The 19670-nt window shown below is 39.9% G+C and overlaps 1 protein-coding gene across 2 annotated transcripts in view; it reads right to left on the minus strand.

Moving 5' to 3' along the window:
* Positions 1–19670, minus strand: part of col5a3a (collagen, type V, alpha 3a) — a 212316-nt gene that overhangs the window by 32515 nt on the left and 160131 nt on the right. For both annotated transcript variants that reach the window (XM_034189960.1, XM_034189959.1), the window contains 14 exons: positions 19238–19282; positions 16755–16808; positions 16573–16626; positions 16302–16355; positions 14515–14622; positions 14118–14207; positions 13964–14017; positions 12520–12627; positions 12196–12303; positions 12052–12105; positions 11801–11854; positions 11593–11700; positions 11420–11473; positions 108–161 (listed from right to left, as the gene is read on the minus strand). In XM_034189960.1, coding sequence (XP_034045851.1) covers positions 108–161; positions 11420–11473; positions 11593–11700; positions 11801–11854; positions 12052–12105; positions 12196–12303; positions 12520–12627; positions 13964–14017; positions 14118–14207; positions 14515–14622; positions 16302–16355; positions 16573–16626; positions 16755–16808; positions 19238–19282 — 999 coding nt within the window. The remainder of the gene's footprint in view (positions 1–107; positions 162–11419; positions 11474–11592; positions 11701–11800; positions 11855–12051; positions 12106–12195; positions 12304–12519; positions 12628–13963; positions 14018–14117; positions 14208–14514; positions 14623–16301; positions 16356–16572; positions 16627–16754; positions 16809–19237; positions 19283–19670) is intronic.

Consider the following 19670-nt stretch of genomic DNA (forward strand, 5'->3'; position numbering starts at 1 on the left):
CATTTCTTCCAGCCCAATCATCCTCTTCTCTAAACATAATATTAATGTAATTCTAAATACATCATGTGAAAACGGTGATTAAAAAAAAAAAAGAAAAGGTATTGTACCTCTGCACCAGTGGGTCCCGGGGGGCCTCGTGGACCATGCTGTCCTGGAGGGCCCTGAGAGGAAAGTAATGTTTTCATTATTTCATTATGACCTCACTCCAGACAATAAGAATACAAAGCACCAATAAAACACACCAAATATGACGTAAGGGTTCTCTGCTGCCTCCTAAATTAAATGAGATTTAGACATCAGTGGGTTGCTTATGCAATGGCCCCAGTATCTGCGGTCATTACGTTAGTGACATGATGAAGATGTCCAGACAGGTCATTACCCTCAATATGACGCAGGCTCTGAATCTTTCTCTCTTTTGCCACCCCTGTCCCTTATTCTCTTTTATTAATAATAAACCTCTAGCCTGTGATGTGCGAGCTCAATCGACTCTGAGCCGCGTAGCCGATGTGTGATTTGATTCTTCTGTGCGGCTCAAGAGAATGTCAAGCAATTAATCCTAACTAGGCTCGGATACTGTTCCAGCCGAGTAGATAGTGAGCAGCGTGCTGAATCGCTGTGAAGTCTTGCAGTGAGCCTCGTACAGGAATGACAGGAACACAGACAATATGCCCAGAGAGACACCGCGGGATGGGAGGAAACACATCCTTCTGGCACAGTCATACTTGAGCTTTGGAGGGGAGAATGCTGTGATCCACGACAAGTACACATGAACAAAACTTCCCCAATGACTCATGAGCATCTCTCTCTCTCTCTCTCTCTCACTCGCTCTCATATTGCTTCCATTTTGATGCTTCCCCTCCATAATCTGGCTGTGAAAATGAGAGGCTATAGAGAATCTTGTTGAGCACGTGTTCACGGTTGACAGCGTTGCGAGATGACTGTCACAAAGGAGGATGCTCATTAGACAGCCGAGGCTGAGGCTAATCTGATTCGCAGCTGTCACACCATCTTCCTGCTCACAATCAGCGTCATGCCTCTTCCTTCCACTCCGCTGCTTCACTGCCTTCTTTCTGTCACTCTTCTGCTCTTTGTCGTTTTAAAGTCGATGGCTTCCGTTTTACACACAGGACCACCTTGTCTTCCTCTGGGCCTGTCTTTCTTTGGCACCTTGCGTTACTTTGCATTGAAGAAAAGAGTTTGGTTTGTTGAAATCAAAGGATGAGTAGAGTAGATTATATTATGTCATTGTGATTCAAGTAATCCATGAGAAATAGTCAGGGCTGGGAAACCGGATGTAAAAGTGACTATTTGTATTAGCAATAATCCTTATTACTTCTGGCCTCTGGAAATGTAGAAGCTGTGTATGTATATGTGTGTATATATGTGTGTGTGTGTGTGTGTGTGTGTGTGTGTATCTCAATCTCAATTTATTTATAAAGCACTTTAAAATGCACCAACATCCAAAGCGCTGTACACAACAAAAACAGGCAAGTTAAAATAATTTAATAAATAAAAAGTTACAGTTAAAAGCAAAAACACACACACACAAAAAAAAAATAAAAAAAAAAAATATATATATATATATATACGAGGGCTGTCAATAAAGTATAGGTCCTTTTTATTTTTTTCAAAAACTATATGGATTTCATTCATATGTTTTTACTTCAGACATGCTTGAACCCTCGTGCGCATGCGTGAGTTTTTCCACGCCTGTCTGTGACGTCATCCACCTGTGAGCACTCCTTGTGGGAGGAGTCGTCCAGCCCCTCGTCGGAATTCCTTTGTCTGAGAAGTTGCTGAGAGACTGGCACTTTGTTTGATCAAAATTTTTTCTAAACCTGTGAGACACATCGAAGTGGACACGGATCGAAAAATTAAGATGGTTTTCGGTGAAAATTTTAACGGCTGATGAGAGATTTTAAGGTGATACTGTCGCTTTAAGGACTTCCCACGGTGCGAGACGTCGCGCAGCACTCCCAGGCGCCGTCGTCAGCCTGTTTCAAGCTGAAAACCTCCACATTTTAGGCTCTATTGGTCCAGGACGTCGTGAGAGAACAGAGAAGTTTCAGAAGAAGTCGGTTTCAGCATTTTATCCGGATATTCCACTGTTAAAGGAGATTTTTTTAATGAAAGACGTGCGGACGGGTCCGCGCATTGGGACGCAGCCGGCGCGGTGCGGCGGCACAGGAAAAACACCTCCGTGTTGATAACCGTTTGTAAAATCCAGGCGGCTTTTGATGGCTTTCAGTGGAGTGAGTATATGAGAAATTGTTTAACAGCTGGACATGTTCCAACTTGTCCTTAAGGCTTCCAATGGAGGTGTTTTTCCTGTGGCGGAGCGTCGCGGCGGCTGCGAGCCGACGCTGCAATCCGTCTGCACGTCTTTCATTAAAAAAATCTCCTTTAACAGTGGAATATACGGATAAAATGCTGAAACCGACTTCTTCTGAAACTTCTCTGTTCTCTCACGACGTCCTGGATCAATAGAGCCTGAAATGTGGAGGTTTTCAGCTTGAAACAGGCTGACGACGGCGCCTGAGAGCACTGCGTGACGTCCCACTGCGTGGGAAGTCCTTAAAGCGACAGTATCACCTCAAAATCTCTCATCAGCCGTTAAAATTTTCACTGAAAACCAGCTTCATTTTTCGATCCGTGTCCACTTCGATGTGTCTCACAGGTTTAGAAAAAATTTTGATCAAACAAAGCGCCAGTCTCTCAGCAACTTCTCAGACAAAGGAATTCCGACGAGGGGCTGGACGACTCCTCCCACAAGGAGTGCTCACAGGCGAATGACGTCACCGACAGGCGTGGAAAAACTCACGCATGCGCATGAGGGTTCAAGCATGTCTGACGTAAAAACATATGAATGAAATCCATATAGTTTTTGAAAAAAATAAAAAGGACCTATACTTTATGGACAGACCTGGTATATGTGTGTGTGTGTATATATATATATATATATATATATATATATATATATATATATATATATATATATATATATATATATATATATATATATATATATATATATATATATATATATATATATATATATTAATGCGTCTATATACGTATATAGTGTATTACGTATTACTGTATTACATATGTATATATGTAGTTAGTGTATATATGTCTGCAGTTCATGTTAATGTAATATTTTTGTTAAATCCCATTGAATTGAAACTGAAAATATGCACTAAAATCACATCTTGTTTCATTTGAGCTGGTCCAAAGCAGTGATGCCGGTAACGCGTTACTTACTCTAATCTGACCACTTTTTTTAGTAACGAGTAATCTAACGCGTTAATCTTTCCAAATCAGTAATCAGATTAAAGTTACTTCTTCATGTCACTGTGCGTTACTATTATTTTTCATTGTGGGTCGATAGCAGCATTAAACTTGGTCTGTGGGCAGGAGGTCGGGGTTCGACTGAACTGCCCACTTTAAGCGAGCTGTGAGCTTTTAATCCGCGGTTTTTTGCAGCTGCTCGACTCGTCCTCACCTCTTAAAGCGCGGTGATCAGCACACCTGCACTGAACTTTACAAAGACATTTTTATACTTTTTTTCCTCCTTTATTTAGAATTCTGAGCTGAGCCGCTCTGTATCTGGTCGTTAAAAACAGCTGATCCTCCGCGACGCGTCAACAACTAACACTATTTTCCACTCAAATGCACCTAAACTCTCTTTCTGAGGACCACATGATGTGAAAACGCAATAAAACTTTCTTACCTGTAAATCTGGTCATGTTTTCTGCATAAATAAATGTTATCCATTCTTTGTGCTCAAACACCAAAGCAGGGGCGAATCTAGATGGAATGGGGGCGTGGGGCAAGGATGTGCCCCCTCCCCCACAACACCCTTAGATTAAAGGTACAGTTTTGAAGCCGTTTTTTACTACAACTAATATTGCTTAAAATAATAATAATTTCGACAAGTAAAATGTTTAGAGAGAATTTAAATGTTAGAAAAATGTTAGAATTTAATAGTTACCTTTATAAACAATGTAGGCTCGAAATTGCAAGTTTAACTGTTACAGTGCTGTCAACAGTTAAATATGACGTCAAGAAAGAGGTCTTTATTTTACTTTTTATAAAACAAGTATTTATTTTCATTGAAGTCAAGAAAGGGTGACTATAAAGTGAGTTTTGGCAAAACAGGTATCATTGTCATGTTGAGGTGGCAGAGGGTTGTTGTCGGCAGCTGGGAAAAGTAACTAAAAAAGTAACTAGTAATCTAACTTAGTTACTTTTACAATTGAGTAATCAGTAAAGTAACTAAGTTACTTTTACAATTGAGTAATCAGTAAAGTAACTAAGTTACTTTTTCAAAGTAACTGTGGCAACACTGGTCCAAAGTGCAAAATTACCAAAAATAATAATAATAATAAAAAAAATCATTGTCCAGATATTTATGAGCCCATATGTACATTTGTTAACTCATATCTGAAAAGACTGTGTTGGTGCAGTCAAAGCAATATTTTTTTTGCTTAGAGACAAAAAAAAACACTGCACCCATAGAGCACAAACCTCCGCCAACAGTAGTTTCCAATTCCACCAATTTTTTCCTTGGAAAAAAGTTTCAAGGTCAAAGTCCTGTTAGAAGTGAGTTTTCATATGCTAATTAGAAGTGATCAAATGTGAAGAGTATGTATTTAGTTCATGCACTTGAATCAAAGCTTTTATTGTGGTGTTGCCAGGGTTTTTTTTTTTTTGTTGTTTTTTGTTTTTTTTACTTTTTCAGTTTCTGAATTCTTTTTCAGATAATTTTCACAGAACATTGGTTGTCATTGCTTTTTAGCACTTGGTTTCTGACTGATAATTGGAAAATAGACCAACAGGTAGAAAATTGGAAGCTTCACCCAATTTTGGTGGTGTAGTTAAATCCATAACAGAAAAATGAGAGTGACTGAGACTCTTTTGGTCGTGATATAATGCAAAATGTACACCAAATGGACTTTTCAATGTTACATTCAAATGTCCACAAAATCCACAGTCCCAATCAGATTCGGATCAAACTTTGTCAGGCGATAGTGAGGGTCAAGTCTGCACCTTACTTTCAAATATGAGAGTGATTGGGGTACGGTTGATTGAAATATAATGTAAAATATCCATTAAATGGGGTTTTCAATGTTAAATTTAAATGGCAACAAAATCTGTAATCTGGATCAGATCCGGATCAAACTTTGTCAGTTGATAAACGATACGATCCTACATAACACTGTCATATATGAAAGAAATAATGTTTTTGTTTTGTTTTTTGACAAAGTAATGAATTTTTGAGAATTCGTTCAATACGAGGTCTGTTAGAAAAGTATCCGACCTTTTTATTTTTTTCAAAAACCTGATGGATTTGAATCACATGTGCTTGCATGAGCCAACCTTGAACCTTCGTGCGCATGCGTGAATTTTTTCACGCCTGTCGATTGCGTCATTTGCTGGTTAGCAGCCTTTGTGTGAGGATGGGTGGCGTCTCTTGTCGTATTTTCTTTGCAAGGAAAATGGCGGAACGACTGGAGCAGCGTGACTGCATAAAATTTTGCCAGAAACTGGGTGACAGCCAGGTGGAAACCATTCGGATTATTCAGATGGCTTTCGGTGACGATCCTATGGGCATCACACAGATTAAGGAGCAGTACAGCCGGTTTAAAGATGGCCGCACAACGGCGGCCATCAACATGCTGAAATGACCAGATCATTCCAAAGTGAACTCTGTGGTGATGTGGGACCATCGTGTGACTATCCGAGAAATTGCGGAAGAGGTGGACATCAGCACTTTTTCGGCACATTCCACTGTGACAGAAGATTTTGCCATGAAAAGAGTTGCAGCGAAATTCATCGGCACGAAGCTGATGGTGGAACAAAAGCGCCTCCGTGTTGAAGACTTACAGGACATGTTGTGACATGCCCAGCTCTTCCACAATTTCTCGGATAGTCCTTTAACAGTGGAATATACGGATAAAATGCTGAAACCGACTTCTTCTGAAACTTCTCTGTTCTCTCACGACGTCCTGGATCAATAGAGCCTGAAATGTGGAGGTTTTCAGCTTGAAACAGGCTGACGACGGCGCCTGAGAGCACTGCGTGACGTCCCACTGCGTGGGAAGTCCTTAAAGCGACAGTATCACCTCAAAATCTCTCATCAGCCGTTAAAATTTTCACTGAAAACCAGCTTCATTTTTCGATCCGTGTCCACTTCGATGTGTCTCACAGGTTTAGAAAAAATTTTGATCAAACAAAGCGCCAGTCTCTCAGCAACTTCTCAGACAAAGGAATTCCGACGAGGGGCTGGACGACTCCTCCCACAAGGAGTGCTCACAGGCGAATGACGTCACCGACAGGCGTGGAAAAACTCACGCATGCGCATGAGGGTTCAAGCATGTCTGACGTAAAAACATATGAATGAAATCCATATAGTTTTTGAAAAAAATAAAAAGGACCTATACTTTATGGACAGACCTGGTATATGTGTGTGTGTGTATATATATATATTAATGCGTCTATATACGTATATAGTGTATTACGTATTACTGTATTACATATGTATATATGTAGTTAGTGTATATATGTCTGCAGTTCATGTTAATGTAATATTTTTGTTAAATCCCATTGAATTGAAACTGAAAATATGCACTAAAATCACATCTTGTTTCATTTGAGCTGGTCCAAAGCAGTGATGCCGGTAACGCGTTACTTACTCTAATCTGACCACTTTTTTTAGTAACGAGTAATCTAACGCGTTAATCTTTCCAAATCAGTAATCAGATTAAAGTTACTTCTTCATGTCACTGTGCGTTACTATTATTTTTCATTGTGGGTCGATAGCAGCATTAAACTTGGTCTGTGGGCAGGAGGTCGGGGTTCGACTGAACTGCCCACTTTAAGCGAGCTGTGAGCTTTTAATCCGCGGTTTTTTTGCAGCTGCTCGACTCGTCCTCACCTCTTAAAGCGCGGTGATCAGCACACCTGCACTGAACTTTACAAAGACATTTTTATACTTTTTTTCCTCCTTTATTTAGAATTCTGAGCTGAGCCGCTCTGTATCTGGTCGTTAAAAACAGCTGATCCTCCGCGACGCGTCAACAACTAACACTATTTTCCACTCAAATGCACCTAAACTCTCTTTCTGAGGACCACATGATGTGAAAACGCAATAAAACTTTCTTACCTGTAAATCTGGTCATGTTTTCTGCATAAATAAATGTTATCCATTCTTTGTGCTCAAACACCAAAGCAGGGGCGAATCTAGATGGAATGGGGGCGTGGGGCAAGGATGTGCCCCCTCCCCCACAACACCCTTAGATTAAAGGTACAGTTTTGAAGCTGTTTTTTACTACAACTAATATTGCTTAAAATAATAATAATTTCGACAAGTAAAATGTTTAGAGAGAATTTAAATGTTAGAAAAATGTTAGAATTTAATAGTTACCTTTATAAACAATGTAGGCTCGAAATTGCAAGTTTAACTGTTACAGTGCTGTCAACAGTTAAATATGACGTCAAGAAAGAGGTCTTTATTTTACTTTTTATAAAACAAGTATTTATTTTCATTGAAGTCAAGAAAGGGTGACTATAAAGTGAGTTTTGGCAAAACAGGTATCATTGTCATGTTGAGGTGGCAGAGGGTTGTTGTCGGCAGCTGGGAAAAGTAACTAAAAAAGTAACTAGTAATCTAACTTAGTTACTTTTACAATTGAGTAATCAGTAAAGTAACTAAGTTACTTTTACAATTGAGTAATCAGTAAAGTAACTAAGTTACTTTTTCAAAGTAACTGTGGCAACACTGGTCCAAAGTGCAAAATTACCAAAAATAATAATAATAATAAAAAAAATCATTGTCCAGATATTTATGAGCCCATATGTACATTTGTTAACTCATATCTGAAAAAAAACTCATATCTGTTGGTGCAGTCAAAGCAATATTTTTTTTGCTTAGAGACAAAAAAAAAACACTGCACCCATAGAGCACAAACCTCCGCCAACAGTAGTTTCCAATTCCACCAATTTTTTCCTTGGAAAAAAGTTTCAAGGTCAAAGTCCTGTTAGAAGTGAGTTTTCATATGCTAATTAGAAGTGATCAAATGTGAAGAGTATGTATTTAGTTCATGCACTTGAATCAAAGCTTTTATTGTGGTGTTGCCAGGGTTTTTTTTTTTTTGTTGTTTTTTGTTTTTTTTACTTTTTCAGTTTCTGAATTCTTTTTCAGATAATTTTCACAGAACATTGGTTGTCATTGCTTTTTAGCACTTGGTTTCTGACTGATAATTGGAAAATAGACCAACAGGTAGAAAATTGGAAGCTTCACCCAATTTTGGTGGTGTAGTTAAATCCATAACAGAAAAATGAGAGTGACTGAGACTCTTTTGGTCGTGATATAATGCAAAATGTACACCAAATGGACTTTTCAATGTTACATTCAAATGTCCACAAAATCCACAGTCCCAATCAGATTCGGATCAAACTTTGTCAGGCGATAGTGAGGGTCAAGTCTGCACCTTACTTTCAAATATGAGAGTGATTGGGGTACGGTTGATTGAAATATAATGTAAAATATCCATTAAATGGGGTTTTCAATGTTAAATTTAAATGGCAACAAAATCTGTAATCTGGATCAGATCCGGATCAAACTTTGTCAGTTGATAAACGATACGATCCTACATAACACTGTCATATATGAAAGAAATAATGTTTTTGTTTTGTTTTTTGACAAAGTAATGAATTTTTGAGAATTCGTTCAATACGAGGTCTGTTAGAAAAGTATCCGACCTTTTTATTTTTTTCAAAAACATGATGGATTTGAATCACATGTGCTTGCATGAGCCAACCTTGAACCTTCGTGCGCATGCGTGAATTTTTTCACGCCTGTCGATTGCGTCATTTGCTGGTTAGCAGCCTTTGTGTGAGGATGGGTGGCGTCTCTTGTCGGATTTTCTTTGCAAGGAAAATGGCGGAACGACTGGAGCAGCGTGACTGCATTAAATTTTGCCAGAAACTGGGTGACAGCCAGGTGGAAACCATTCGGATTATTCAGATGGCTTTCGGTGACGATCCTATGGGCATCACACAGATTAAGGAGCAGTACAGCCGGTTTAAAGATGGCCGCACAACGGCGGCCATCAACATGCTGAAATGACCAGATCATTCCAAAGTGAACTCTGTGGTGATGTGGGACCATCGTGTGACTATCCGAGAAATTGCGGAAGAGGTGGACATCAGCACTTTTTCGGCACATTCCACTGTGACAGAAGATTTTGCCATGAAAAGAGTTGCAGCAAAATTCATCGGCACGAAGCTGATGGCGGAACAAAAGCGCCTCCGTGTTGAAGACTTACAGGACATGTTGTGACATGCCCAGCTCTTCCACAATTTCTCGGATAGTCACACGACTGAAAAGCCACTGAAAGCCATCTGAATCTTCCGAATGGTGGAAGAGCTGGGCATGTCCCAGCATGTCCTGTGAGGCTTCAACACGGAGGCACTTTTGCTGCGCCATCAGCTTCGTGCCGATGAATTTTGCTGCAACTCTTTTCATGGCAAAATCTTCTGTCACAGTGGAATGTGCCGAAAAAGTGCTGATGTCCACCTCTTCCGCAATTTCTCGGATAGTCACATGATGGTCCCACATTATCACAGCGTTCACTTTGGAAATGATCCGGTCATTTCAGCGTGTTTATGGCCGACTGGAGCGCGAGCACGCTCTCCACCATTGTGCATTGTGCGGCTGTCTTTAAACCGGTTGTACCGCTCCTTAATCTGTGTGATGCTCATAGGATCGTCACCGAAAGCTGTCTGAATAATCCGAATGGTTTCCACCTGGCTGTCACCCAGTTTCTGGCAAAATTTGATGCAGTCGCGCTTGCTCCAGTCGTTCCGCCATTTCCTTGCAAAGAAAAAACGACGAGAGACTCCACCCATCCTCACACAAAGGCTGCTTACAAGCAAATGACGCAACCGACAGGCGTGAAAAAAATCACGCATGCGCACAAAGGTTCAAGGTTGGCTCATGCAAGCACACGTGATTCAAATCCATCAGGTTTTTGAAAAAATAAAAAAGGTCGGATACTTTTCTAACAGACCTCATATAGATAGATATAGATACAGCAGTGCTCACTAATGGAATGGGAATTTGTGTAACTAATATGTGTCAAGTGAAATTACATTCGGGGTTTTCACGTATCCCATAATCCCTTGCATGCGAGAGAGTCGCTGCAGTCAGAACAACATAGAGAATCTACACGATGACAGTTGTAAATGAATCTTATACTACGAAAATGTAATTTTTTTTATGCTTTTTGTCACGTTAATAAGAGACTGCTGCATGATACCCTGAAAACTTGCTAAAACAATTATAACAAATAATCCATGTCTGTTACGTTTAATCTGCGTGGACTTTAATAATCGCAAACCGAATTTCAGACATATTATATATATATTAGTCTGGAACAAAGAGGACAATAAAGAACAGTAATCAAGACGTTAAAGAGCAAACTTCACTTTCTCCCAGAACGACATGAACAGGAAGCGATTGTAGCTCACAGTAGCTCCTATTGAAAATAACGGAGAGACAGTCTGTGATTCTCGCATGTTTACATAAAACAAATGCAATAACAACATCTATAAACCCAGAGAATATATTCACGAGAGTTTTAGGCACAATATAAGAATAGTTTTATGTTGCGATGTAAATGGTGTGGTCCGTGCGCAGCGGTTAAAATACAGCGTGATCAGAGCGTCTCAGTGCAGTTCTCAATGTTACTGAGATTTCACAGCGCGGCGAACTCTCCGAGATTTTGCGGGATTTGAAACCTGAAAAGCCTCAATTGAAGAGTTCTAGTTCATAATTCTTTAGCCCAGTCCATCATCATTCTAAATCCACACATGAATAAATATTAGCTATATTTCTCCAACAGTCCTCTGTGATAAATGTAATTACAGTAACAACCAACTGAAATTGTAATTATTCCCATTGCTATTGTTAGCAATGTTGCCAGAGGCATGCGCTTGTGATCATCTTGGTCCCTATGTAACTCTGTTTTTATGTTTGTTAGCAAGATATCTAAAGAACACCTATTCTGTTTTTTCTTATCATTGTTGCCTAAGTGCTTGCTGATTGGTGGGTAGGGTTTAGATGTTACTTGTGTGTAGCTCTTTGAGATGACGTATGATTTGGTGCTGTATAAATAAACTGATGTTAATTGAGTTGAATCAAATAGTAATATTTTATATCAGAGTCAAGGCCTGGACATGCCAACTTGGCCTAGAATGGTACACATAAAGTACTGATTTGTGCCTGAAGTCATATTTGTTATTCAAGACGCCACACGGGCTGTGTTGAAACCCAGTTTGAGAGTGATGCAGGACCATAGCAATGAACTTGAGATCATTTTTGGATGCACTGAGAATACTGAACAGTACTCACCAGTGATCCAACGTGACCACTCTCCCCTTTCTCTCCAGGTAGTCCAGGCATTCCCTACAAATGCAGATGTGTTGAGCAGAAGATTCTCATGCATGGAACAAGTTGCCAACCACATTATACAAATAAGATGAGAATTGAACCTTGGAAATAAAGCTTGTGACAAAAATTCCTACCTGGAGTCCAGTGGGCCCTTCACCACCTTTGAAACCCCTCAAACCTTCATCTCCTTTGGGCCCATGCATGCCCTGCTGTCCACGTGGCCCTGGGTCACCATCTGCACCCTGAAGCACACGCAGGTCAGCATCCACCAAGCTAATGCTACTCTCTTATGAAGATATGACACAATGATAAAGTAGTGTATTCTGAGTTAGTGCAACACACTGGCTGTCCTGGCGGGCCCACAGGTCCTTGACGTCCCACAGGTCCTGGGGGTCCCTGGATGACCAAAGGAACATTCAGTGCAAATTCACCCAAGAAAAACAATGTTAAACCGTTAAAAATGCACCACTCAGATAAATGGCTACTACAGTGAATGTTCCTGAATCAATTATAAGTTTCATTTGTCCTCTACCTCCTGCTGATAAGCGGTAATGATGTCATGTTGGCACAGCTCACTTAAAATTCATACTCACAGCTTCTCCTTTGTCTCCTTTGCTGCCCTTCTGCCCCGTCCCCCCTGTCTCTCCCTATGGCAGCAAACGCACACATACACACAATTTCAATTTTTGACATTGATGATCAAGTGCAAACACCTACATCCACTTATTTGTGTCTACCTTGTCTCCATCCTCTCCTGGAGGCCCAGGAGGTCCTGCAGGACCTGGCAACCCTATAGATCCTGGTTCCCCATCATTCCCAGCCGGCCCTGTAGGGCCCTTATCCCCCTGTGGAGCACATGAGGAGGAAGGCTGCATTAAAAGCACAAGTGATCACATGCACATATTTTCTCTCGAACAGCTCCCCTGCTGTCTGTCCCATAATGACACATACTGAATTCAGAGCATGTGTTGTTTACCGCCCAGTGGTGGGAGACGATGGTACACTGTGTGCTAGCAGACACGGTTGCCTGAGAAACAAATCAGCAACACTCCGAATCTTACCGGCTCGCCCTTTTCTCCCATTGGCCCAGGAGGGCCGGCGACACCAGCTCGTCCAGGCTGACCAATACCACCAGCCGGCCCTGCAGGACCCCTCTCTCCAGTGGCACCCTGGAAATGACAGGGAGATGGAGAGGTGATGCGAGTGTGTCACATGGTTGCCGTTTACATTTGGTACAGTGGTCACGATCAAGGATCACCATGGAAACAGCTTCTTACTTCCTACAGGATGTCCATCAGTGATGCCGGTAACGCGTTACTCTAATCTAACTACTTTTTTAGTAACGAGTAATCTAACGCGTTAATCTTTCCAAATCAGTAATCAGATTGTTACTTCTCCAAGTCACTGTGCGTTACTATTATTTTTGCATTGTGGGTCGATAGCAGCATTAAACTTGGTCCGTGGGCAGGGGGTCGGGGTTCGACTGAACTGCTCACTTTAAGCGAGCTGTGAGCTTTTCATCCGCGGTTTTCTGCAGCAGCTACGACTCGTCCTCACCTCTTAAAGCACGGTGACAACAGCACACCTGCACTGAGCTTCACAAAGACATTTTTATACTTTTTTTCTCCTTTATTTAGAATTCTGAGCTGAGCTGCTCCGTATCTGCTGCTAAAAACAGCTGATCCTCCACGACGCATCAACAACTAACACTATTTTCCACTCAAATGCACCTAAACTCTCTTTCTGAGGACAACATGATGTGAAAATGCAATAAATCTTTCTTACCTGTAAATCTGGTCATGTTTTCTGCATAAATAAACGTTATCCATTCTTTGTGCTCAAACGCCAAAGCAGTGGCAAATCTAGATGGAATAGGGGCGTGGGGCAGGGATGTGCCCCCCCACAACACCCCTAGATTAAAGGTCCAGTTTTTTAAGCCGTTTTTTTTTTTTACTACAATTACTAATACTACTTAAAATAATACTAATTTTGACAATTAAAATGTTTAGAGAGAATTTAAATGTTAGAAAAATGTTACAAAGAATTTAATAGTTACATTTATAAACAATGTAGGTTAGAAACTGCAAGTTTTACTGTTACAGTGCTGTCAACAGTTAAATATGAGGTCAAGAAAGAGGTCTTTATTTTACTTTTTATAAAACAAGTATTTATTATTTATTTTATTATAAATATTATTTTCATATTTATTTTCATTGAAGTCAAGAAAGGGTGACTATAAGGTGAGTTTTGGCAAAACAAGTATCATTGTCATGTTGAGGTGGCAGAGGGTTGTTGTCGACAGCTGGGGAAAGTAACTAAAAAAGTAACTAGTAATCTAAGTTACTTTTACAATTTAGTAATCAGTAAAGTAACTAAGTTACTTTATCAAGGAGTAATCAGTAATTGGATTACTTTTTCAAAGTAACTGTGGCAACACTGATGTCCATGTGTCCAATATAACACTCTAAAGGACGCTCCAGTACAATTTCACAAAGTCAGACTTACAATCAGTCCTGCAACACCACGTAGGCCCTCACCTCCCTTTAGACCCGCAGGACCCTGCACACAATTACCAACAGTACTATACGTTATAACACTTAGCTGGTTTGTGTGCTCTCTATTTTTGATGATGAAACACTCTTGATGACGTTTGCATTACCGTCGGACCAGGAGTGCCTCGACTGCCTCTGAAGCCTTGCAGCCCAGAAGGACCACTCTTCCCAGGAGCACCTGGTGGACCCAGGTCTCCCTGGAAACCACACGTACACACCTGATTAGATATGTAGCAAGTATCCTTCAGGAAGCAGGTGCTGATACTCATAAATCACACAGACTAGCAAATCACACCAAGAAGGAGCATTTATCTTTTATGAGCCATCAGACACTCCACACCGCAAGGCTTCCTCTGTTATTTATTAGCAAATTAGAGGAGAAGGTGATAAGATCGGGTATTCAGGCAGAGTTGAGAGAGTCTTCTTTATCTAATACTATAAAACAACAACACGGTGATGTTGGTAAGTGATTACAGGTCTGACATTATGATTAAGACTTCTCACCTTGGAACCCTCCTTTCCAGTCGTTCCAGGTAAACCATGCTCTCCAGGTGGTCCTGGTGAGCCTGGGTGGCCTCGATCTCCAGGTGGACCAGTCTCGCCAGATTTGCCCTGAAAACAGTTGAAGAGCACAACATCATCAGACTACGTGATCAGATCATATGTGACATCATTAAATCATCAAGTGTGTTCAGTCAGCTAACTTGAGGTAGAATATTTAAATTTTTTATGTCAATGAAGTGTGGGTTTGCAGATCAAGTTCCTGATCTCACCACTCTGAACTGCATACTCCTAGAACTCCTATGACTATATTTTTTTATTGTTATAAATACAGATAATTGAGGTGTTAGGACTTTGGTGGTGTATCCACTTGGACTTTGGTACTTCCAGTCTGTGGTACATCAACAAACCATAAATATAATGCAATGCTAAAATCCTCTCGGCTGTGTAAGCATTGTGTTCTTTATAATTTGCAGTTGTTTAATTAATTATTAAGACCTTATTGTCTTACATACAATTTGTACATGTTCATTAAAGCCCCTCTATCAATCAATTAATCAAAAACAATATTTATGTTTTAACAGCATCTGCAGGAAGCTTTGCGTGTGCATGTACATATGTTTTTGACAAGAGCAGAAGTTGTACAAATCATTGAATATTTGTAGATCACCCTCCGTGCATTTGCTGGTGTTAATGAGACAAATTTAACTCCATAAAAAGTTAGCTTTGAGTTAGCAGAAGTTAGCGTGCAGGCTAATGGCATAAAATGCCTTGTAAAGAGGTGTTATGAGGTTACAAAAACAGTGTTTTCAGTTTTAGAATTGCTTATTTTCCCCCAGCTTTTATATAATATGTGACAAAGAGGATATATTTACACACAAATGAAAGTTTTGTAGCTAGCTATGAGCCTGTGAAGTCACCTTGCTAACACCTGTGAAAAGTCTTGTAAATACATTCAGAGGTGTTATTAGCAGTGGCGGCTGGCCCATAGGAGACACTGGGGCATTGCCCTCCCAGATGTGGAGGGGAAAAATAATAATTTAAAAAAATGGGACCGATTAAAACAGAATGTGACATTTTAACCTCTTAAAATACCTCTGAAAATATGTCAAGGTTAGCCATCTTTAAGCTTGTCCAAAGTCTCTGTCCCAAGAATGTTCCCTGTGAATTTCAAGACCGTGGCAGTAATAGGACTGGACTTATGTTGAGCACAGACGGACACACGGTTGGACGCAGTCTTCACAATACCGAATGACCATATTTGATGGCCTTGGGTAAAAACAAAAAAACAAACTGTGAAGGAGGTGTACCATTGCACCCCTAACATAATACCTAACAGCTAACATTAGCTTATCTAGTCGGCTTTAGCAACGTTCATCGTAGCTTACAAAATAGTTGGTTCCTTTGTGTTTGATAACAATCTTCTCCTGTGATGTCTTATCCTTCTTATGTCTTATTACTTATTGTATTATATATACCTTTTTCTTGAGCTGCTTGGGTGGGTAGGGAGAGTTCCCATGGGATAAAAAAGCTTTTTAACCTACCATCCCTGGTTCTCAAGACCAGGCACCTAAGTGGCTCTACTCTACTCTTTTCTACTCTCCTATTTTACTCTTCCTTTTTAGATATACCTTTGTATACTGGCATAGTTCCACCTTAGAACTGGAATATAATATATAAGATATACCTTACTGAATTTTCATATACTGTACATATATGCATTCTGAAGAGGTTGACAGTATCACTTGTTTGTAAGAATCCGTATATATTATTGACATTTTTTCTCCTACCTGTGGTCCAACGACACCCGGAGGCCCAGGAGGTCCGGTCTTTCCTTGGAAGCCCTGAGGAACAAGACAAGTGATGGATGCACAGAATGTATTTGTGGTCTACATGCATGGTGTTTTAGTCTATTTGGCTTAAACCTCTCAATTTGGTCTTATTATGAAACTTCAATAATTCACTGCTGATGTCATAGCTTTATTTCAAGGTAGTGTTCAAGGGCATACTTTAAAAAAAAAGAGTATACACAGTGTTATTATTAAATTAAATGTGACTCACTGGTTCCCCTCGCTGGCCAGGATGACCTGGTAATCCATCTTTTCCAGTTGGACCCTTAAATGGACACATTTTCTCATATCAGTGCAATAAAGCCAACAAACAGCAAAGGTAAGTAGATACGACAACTTTATTTGGTCTTTTTTGCTGAACAATAATAAACTCCTGTATCTTAATCCACTCACATTAGGCCCTTTAGGTCCTGGTTCACCATTTCTTCCCTGTGGCCCCCTCGGCCCCTAGAAAACAATAATAAAGGACAAGTTATAATACTTGATCATCATCTAGCGCCAACTTATGAGACTGCTCTGTTCACTTCAGTTCAGACCACTTTATTGATTACAAAAAGGGCAATTCATTTGCAGCTTAGAAAGACCGCACAACCACAAAACTGACAGCTAAAGTGGTTATACGTCAAACACAATATATTAGTATCAACAAACAATCAATCAATAAAATAGGAACATTTATGTGCAGGTCATTTAAATAAGAACTAATATAAATTAAAAGACATCTCAGTCCACGGGAGTGTACCAGTCGTCTGAAATTGCTGCTGCTGGCATTTAATAGCCTCATAGCAGAAGGAATGAAATGAAAGACTTGAAGTAGTGATTTGTTCATGTAAGAGGTGCAGTGTAATGCCGGCCTGGGGGCATCACTGAGAATTAAGTGGGCAAAACATGGCCAGGTTGGCTAATAATTCCTTTTGCTTTCACAACCCTCTGTCTCTCCCAAAGGGAACATAAGTTCTCTTTCCTGAACTCCAATTATCTTACAGCAAACTTTCACAATGCTGTTCAAGCTACTCTTGTCCTTCACTGATAACTCAAAAAAAAAAAAAAACAGCAAATAGGTGAAAAAGTTAAAGACTAAATAAATGGTTGATAAAAGTGACATTCTGCATAAAGCACAAGATTTCATTTCCCAGCACTCTTTAACTATTTTATATCATTCATTGCTCATTCCATATATGATCTACTATATCGAAATATGGGGAATTACATATAAAACTAATACAATCCAATATTTTTGTTGCAAAGGAAAAACTGTAAGAATTATCTGTAACAAATCACATTGCGAGCCAACAAATCCATTGTTTGCTTGTTTACATATTCTAATATTCTGGGACTTGGTTGATTACGTTACAATCCAAAGTTAAAATAAACTGCTGCCACAACATGTCCAGGATCTGTTTAAACCAAGGGACCCCCGTTATAATTTGAGGGGAATTTTATTTTTTGAGAAATCAAGGATCCGAACAACTGCAAAATTCATTGTGTTTCTGTTAAAGGTGTTAACATCTGGAACTACTGTCCTGACAATATTAAAGTACTTGGTACTTTAGTAGGCTTTAAAAGGCATTACAAGAATAATAACAAAATTGCTTGCAATAGACCTAGTTGAAGACGTAGGTCTATTGATTTGTTATTACTTTTGGGTTTGTGTGTTGTGTGCCAGTGTTTGTCTTAATTTTGTAAATGTGAGTGTATTGACTAACTTCTAACTTTGCACATTTTTTTTTTCTTTTTGGTACTGTCATCGTGTGTGCGTATGTATGTACATGTATTTATGTATGTAATATATATGTGTGTGTGTGTGTGTGTGTGTGTATATATATATATATAGGTGATTGTGTAGATATGTATTTATGAAATTGTGTTTGTGCATATGTGTATATATTTGTTATATTTTTAGTATAAGGGGTGGGTATTTATAAGCTTTGCTTCTGCTCTCACCCTTTCGGCCACACGGGATCTTTGTAAAGTTGTTTTGTTATGAATTTGTTTTTGTTGTTGTTGTTGAATTGTGTGTCGAATAAACTCATTCATTCATTCATTCACATAAAATCTTATCACAGATGCTAAAGTGAGGCAATCAACTCCACATTGGCATCAAACCTGATCTCAGATTCAAATACTTTTCCTAGATCTGTGATGCCAAAATTGTTTTACAACCAAAATCCTATGAACACACTGTCATGTATTGTCCTAGGGCAGGGTTCACCAATCCTATTCCTGGAGATCACATGCCTTACATGTTTTCTGACTTTTCCCCAGTCCACCCAATGAAGTCAGGTGTGATCACTCAATTAAGAGTGAGGAAACACCAGACATGACTAATCAGCTGTGGTAGCAGTAGGTAGGTATGTTCTACATCCAAATACTCATACTAACTCGGTATGTAGTAGGCAAAAAGCAGAATGTCATAATCCCTAGAGTTACTAACGCCATAGCATGCAAATGGACTAACTCATGAAGCAACTGGTGCCTGGTAATTGAAGAAGAAGGTTCCAGAAGAATGCAAAGAAGATAGTGGGCATACATGACAACGGTAGCAGCATGGTGTACAAATATACATTTATTAAGTAACACAAATTTCAAAAATTTGCCATTTGAAAAATATAAATTTTTATGGCATATGTGGTATACATATGTGTCAGTTATAAACATCCAGGCCAAAGGTCAGGAAATATGGTGGTGATGTAGTACGCCTGAATTGTCTCCGTACTATTTGTTTGCTTATTTCTAGTAAATACTACAATAACAGTTAAGGTTCCTAATAGACATTAGTGCATACTGAGTATTCTAGTGCAGGGATGGAAAACATACAGGGCAGGTAATCTCCAAGAAAAGATTTTATGACCCCAGTCCTCGGGTTGTAAGATTACCTGTTCTCCATGGGAGCCCTGAGGTCCTTCTTGTCCAGCAGAACCCTGAAAAAAGAAGTTACAATAATAAGGCCCCTGTCACATAGTAAGAATGCGCAGGAACCAGGCCAATATGGCAAAAATGGCCATGATCCAGACACAGCCGGGAGGTAAAGAGGTGTGTAAGACTGTGGGTGGATCCCGTCCAGTCTACCTCGTCCACACCTGCATGATCGCATCCAAAGAGTATTTAGACAACAGTTAGACAACACAGACTGCTGTCAGATGACCAGAAAACGGGCTGAAGACTGCCTAATGTCCAAACGTCTGGAGTGGGAGGCAGCACTGTGTCCTCCTTTTGCACAGGCCCTGCCGGTACTGGACACTGGAGTACAACCAGCGTATGGACCGGACTCACGGCATAAGTGTCCAAGCCACCACCGGTGTGGTCACT

Source organism: Thalassophryne amazonica, chromosome 16 (genome assembly GCF_902500255.1).
Source record: "Thalassophryne amazonica chromosome 16, fThaAma1.1, whole genome shotgun sequence".
In the NCBI taxonomy this organism is placed as follows: domain Eukaryota; kingdom Metazoa; phylum Chordata; class Actinopteri; order Batrachoidiformes; family Batrachoididae; genus Thalassophryne; species Thalassophryne amazonica.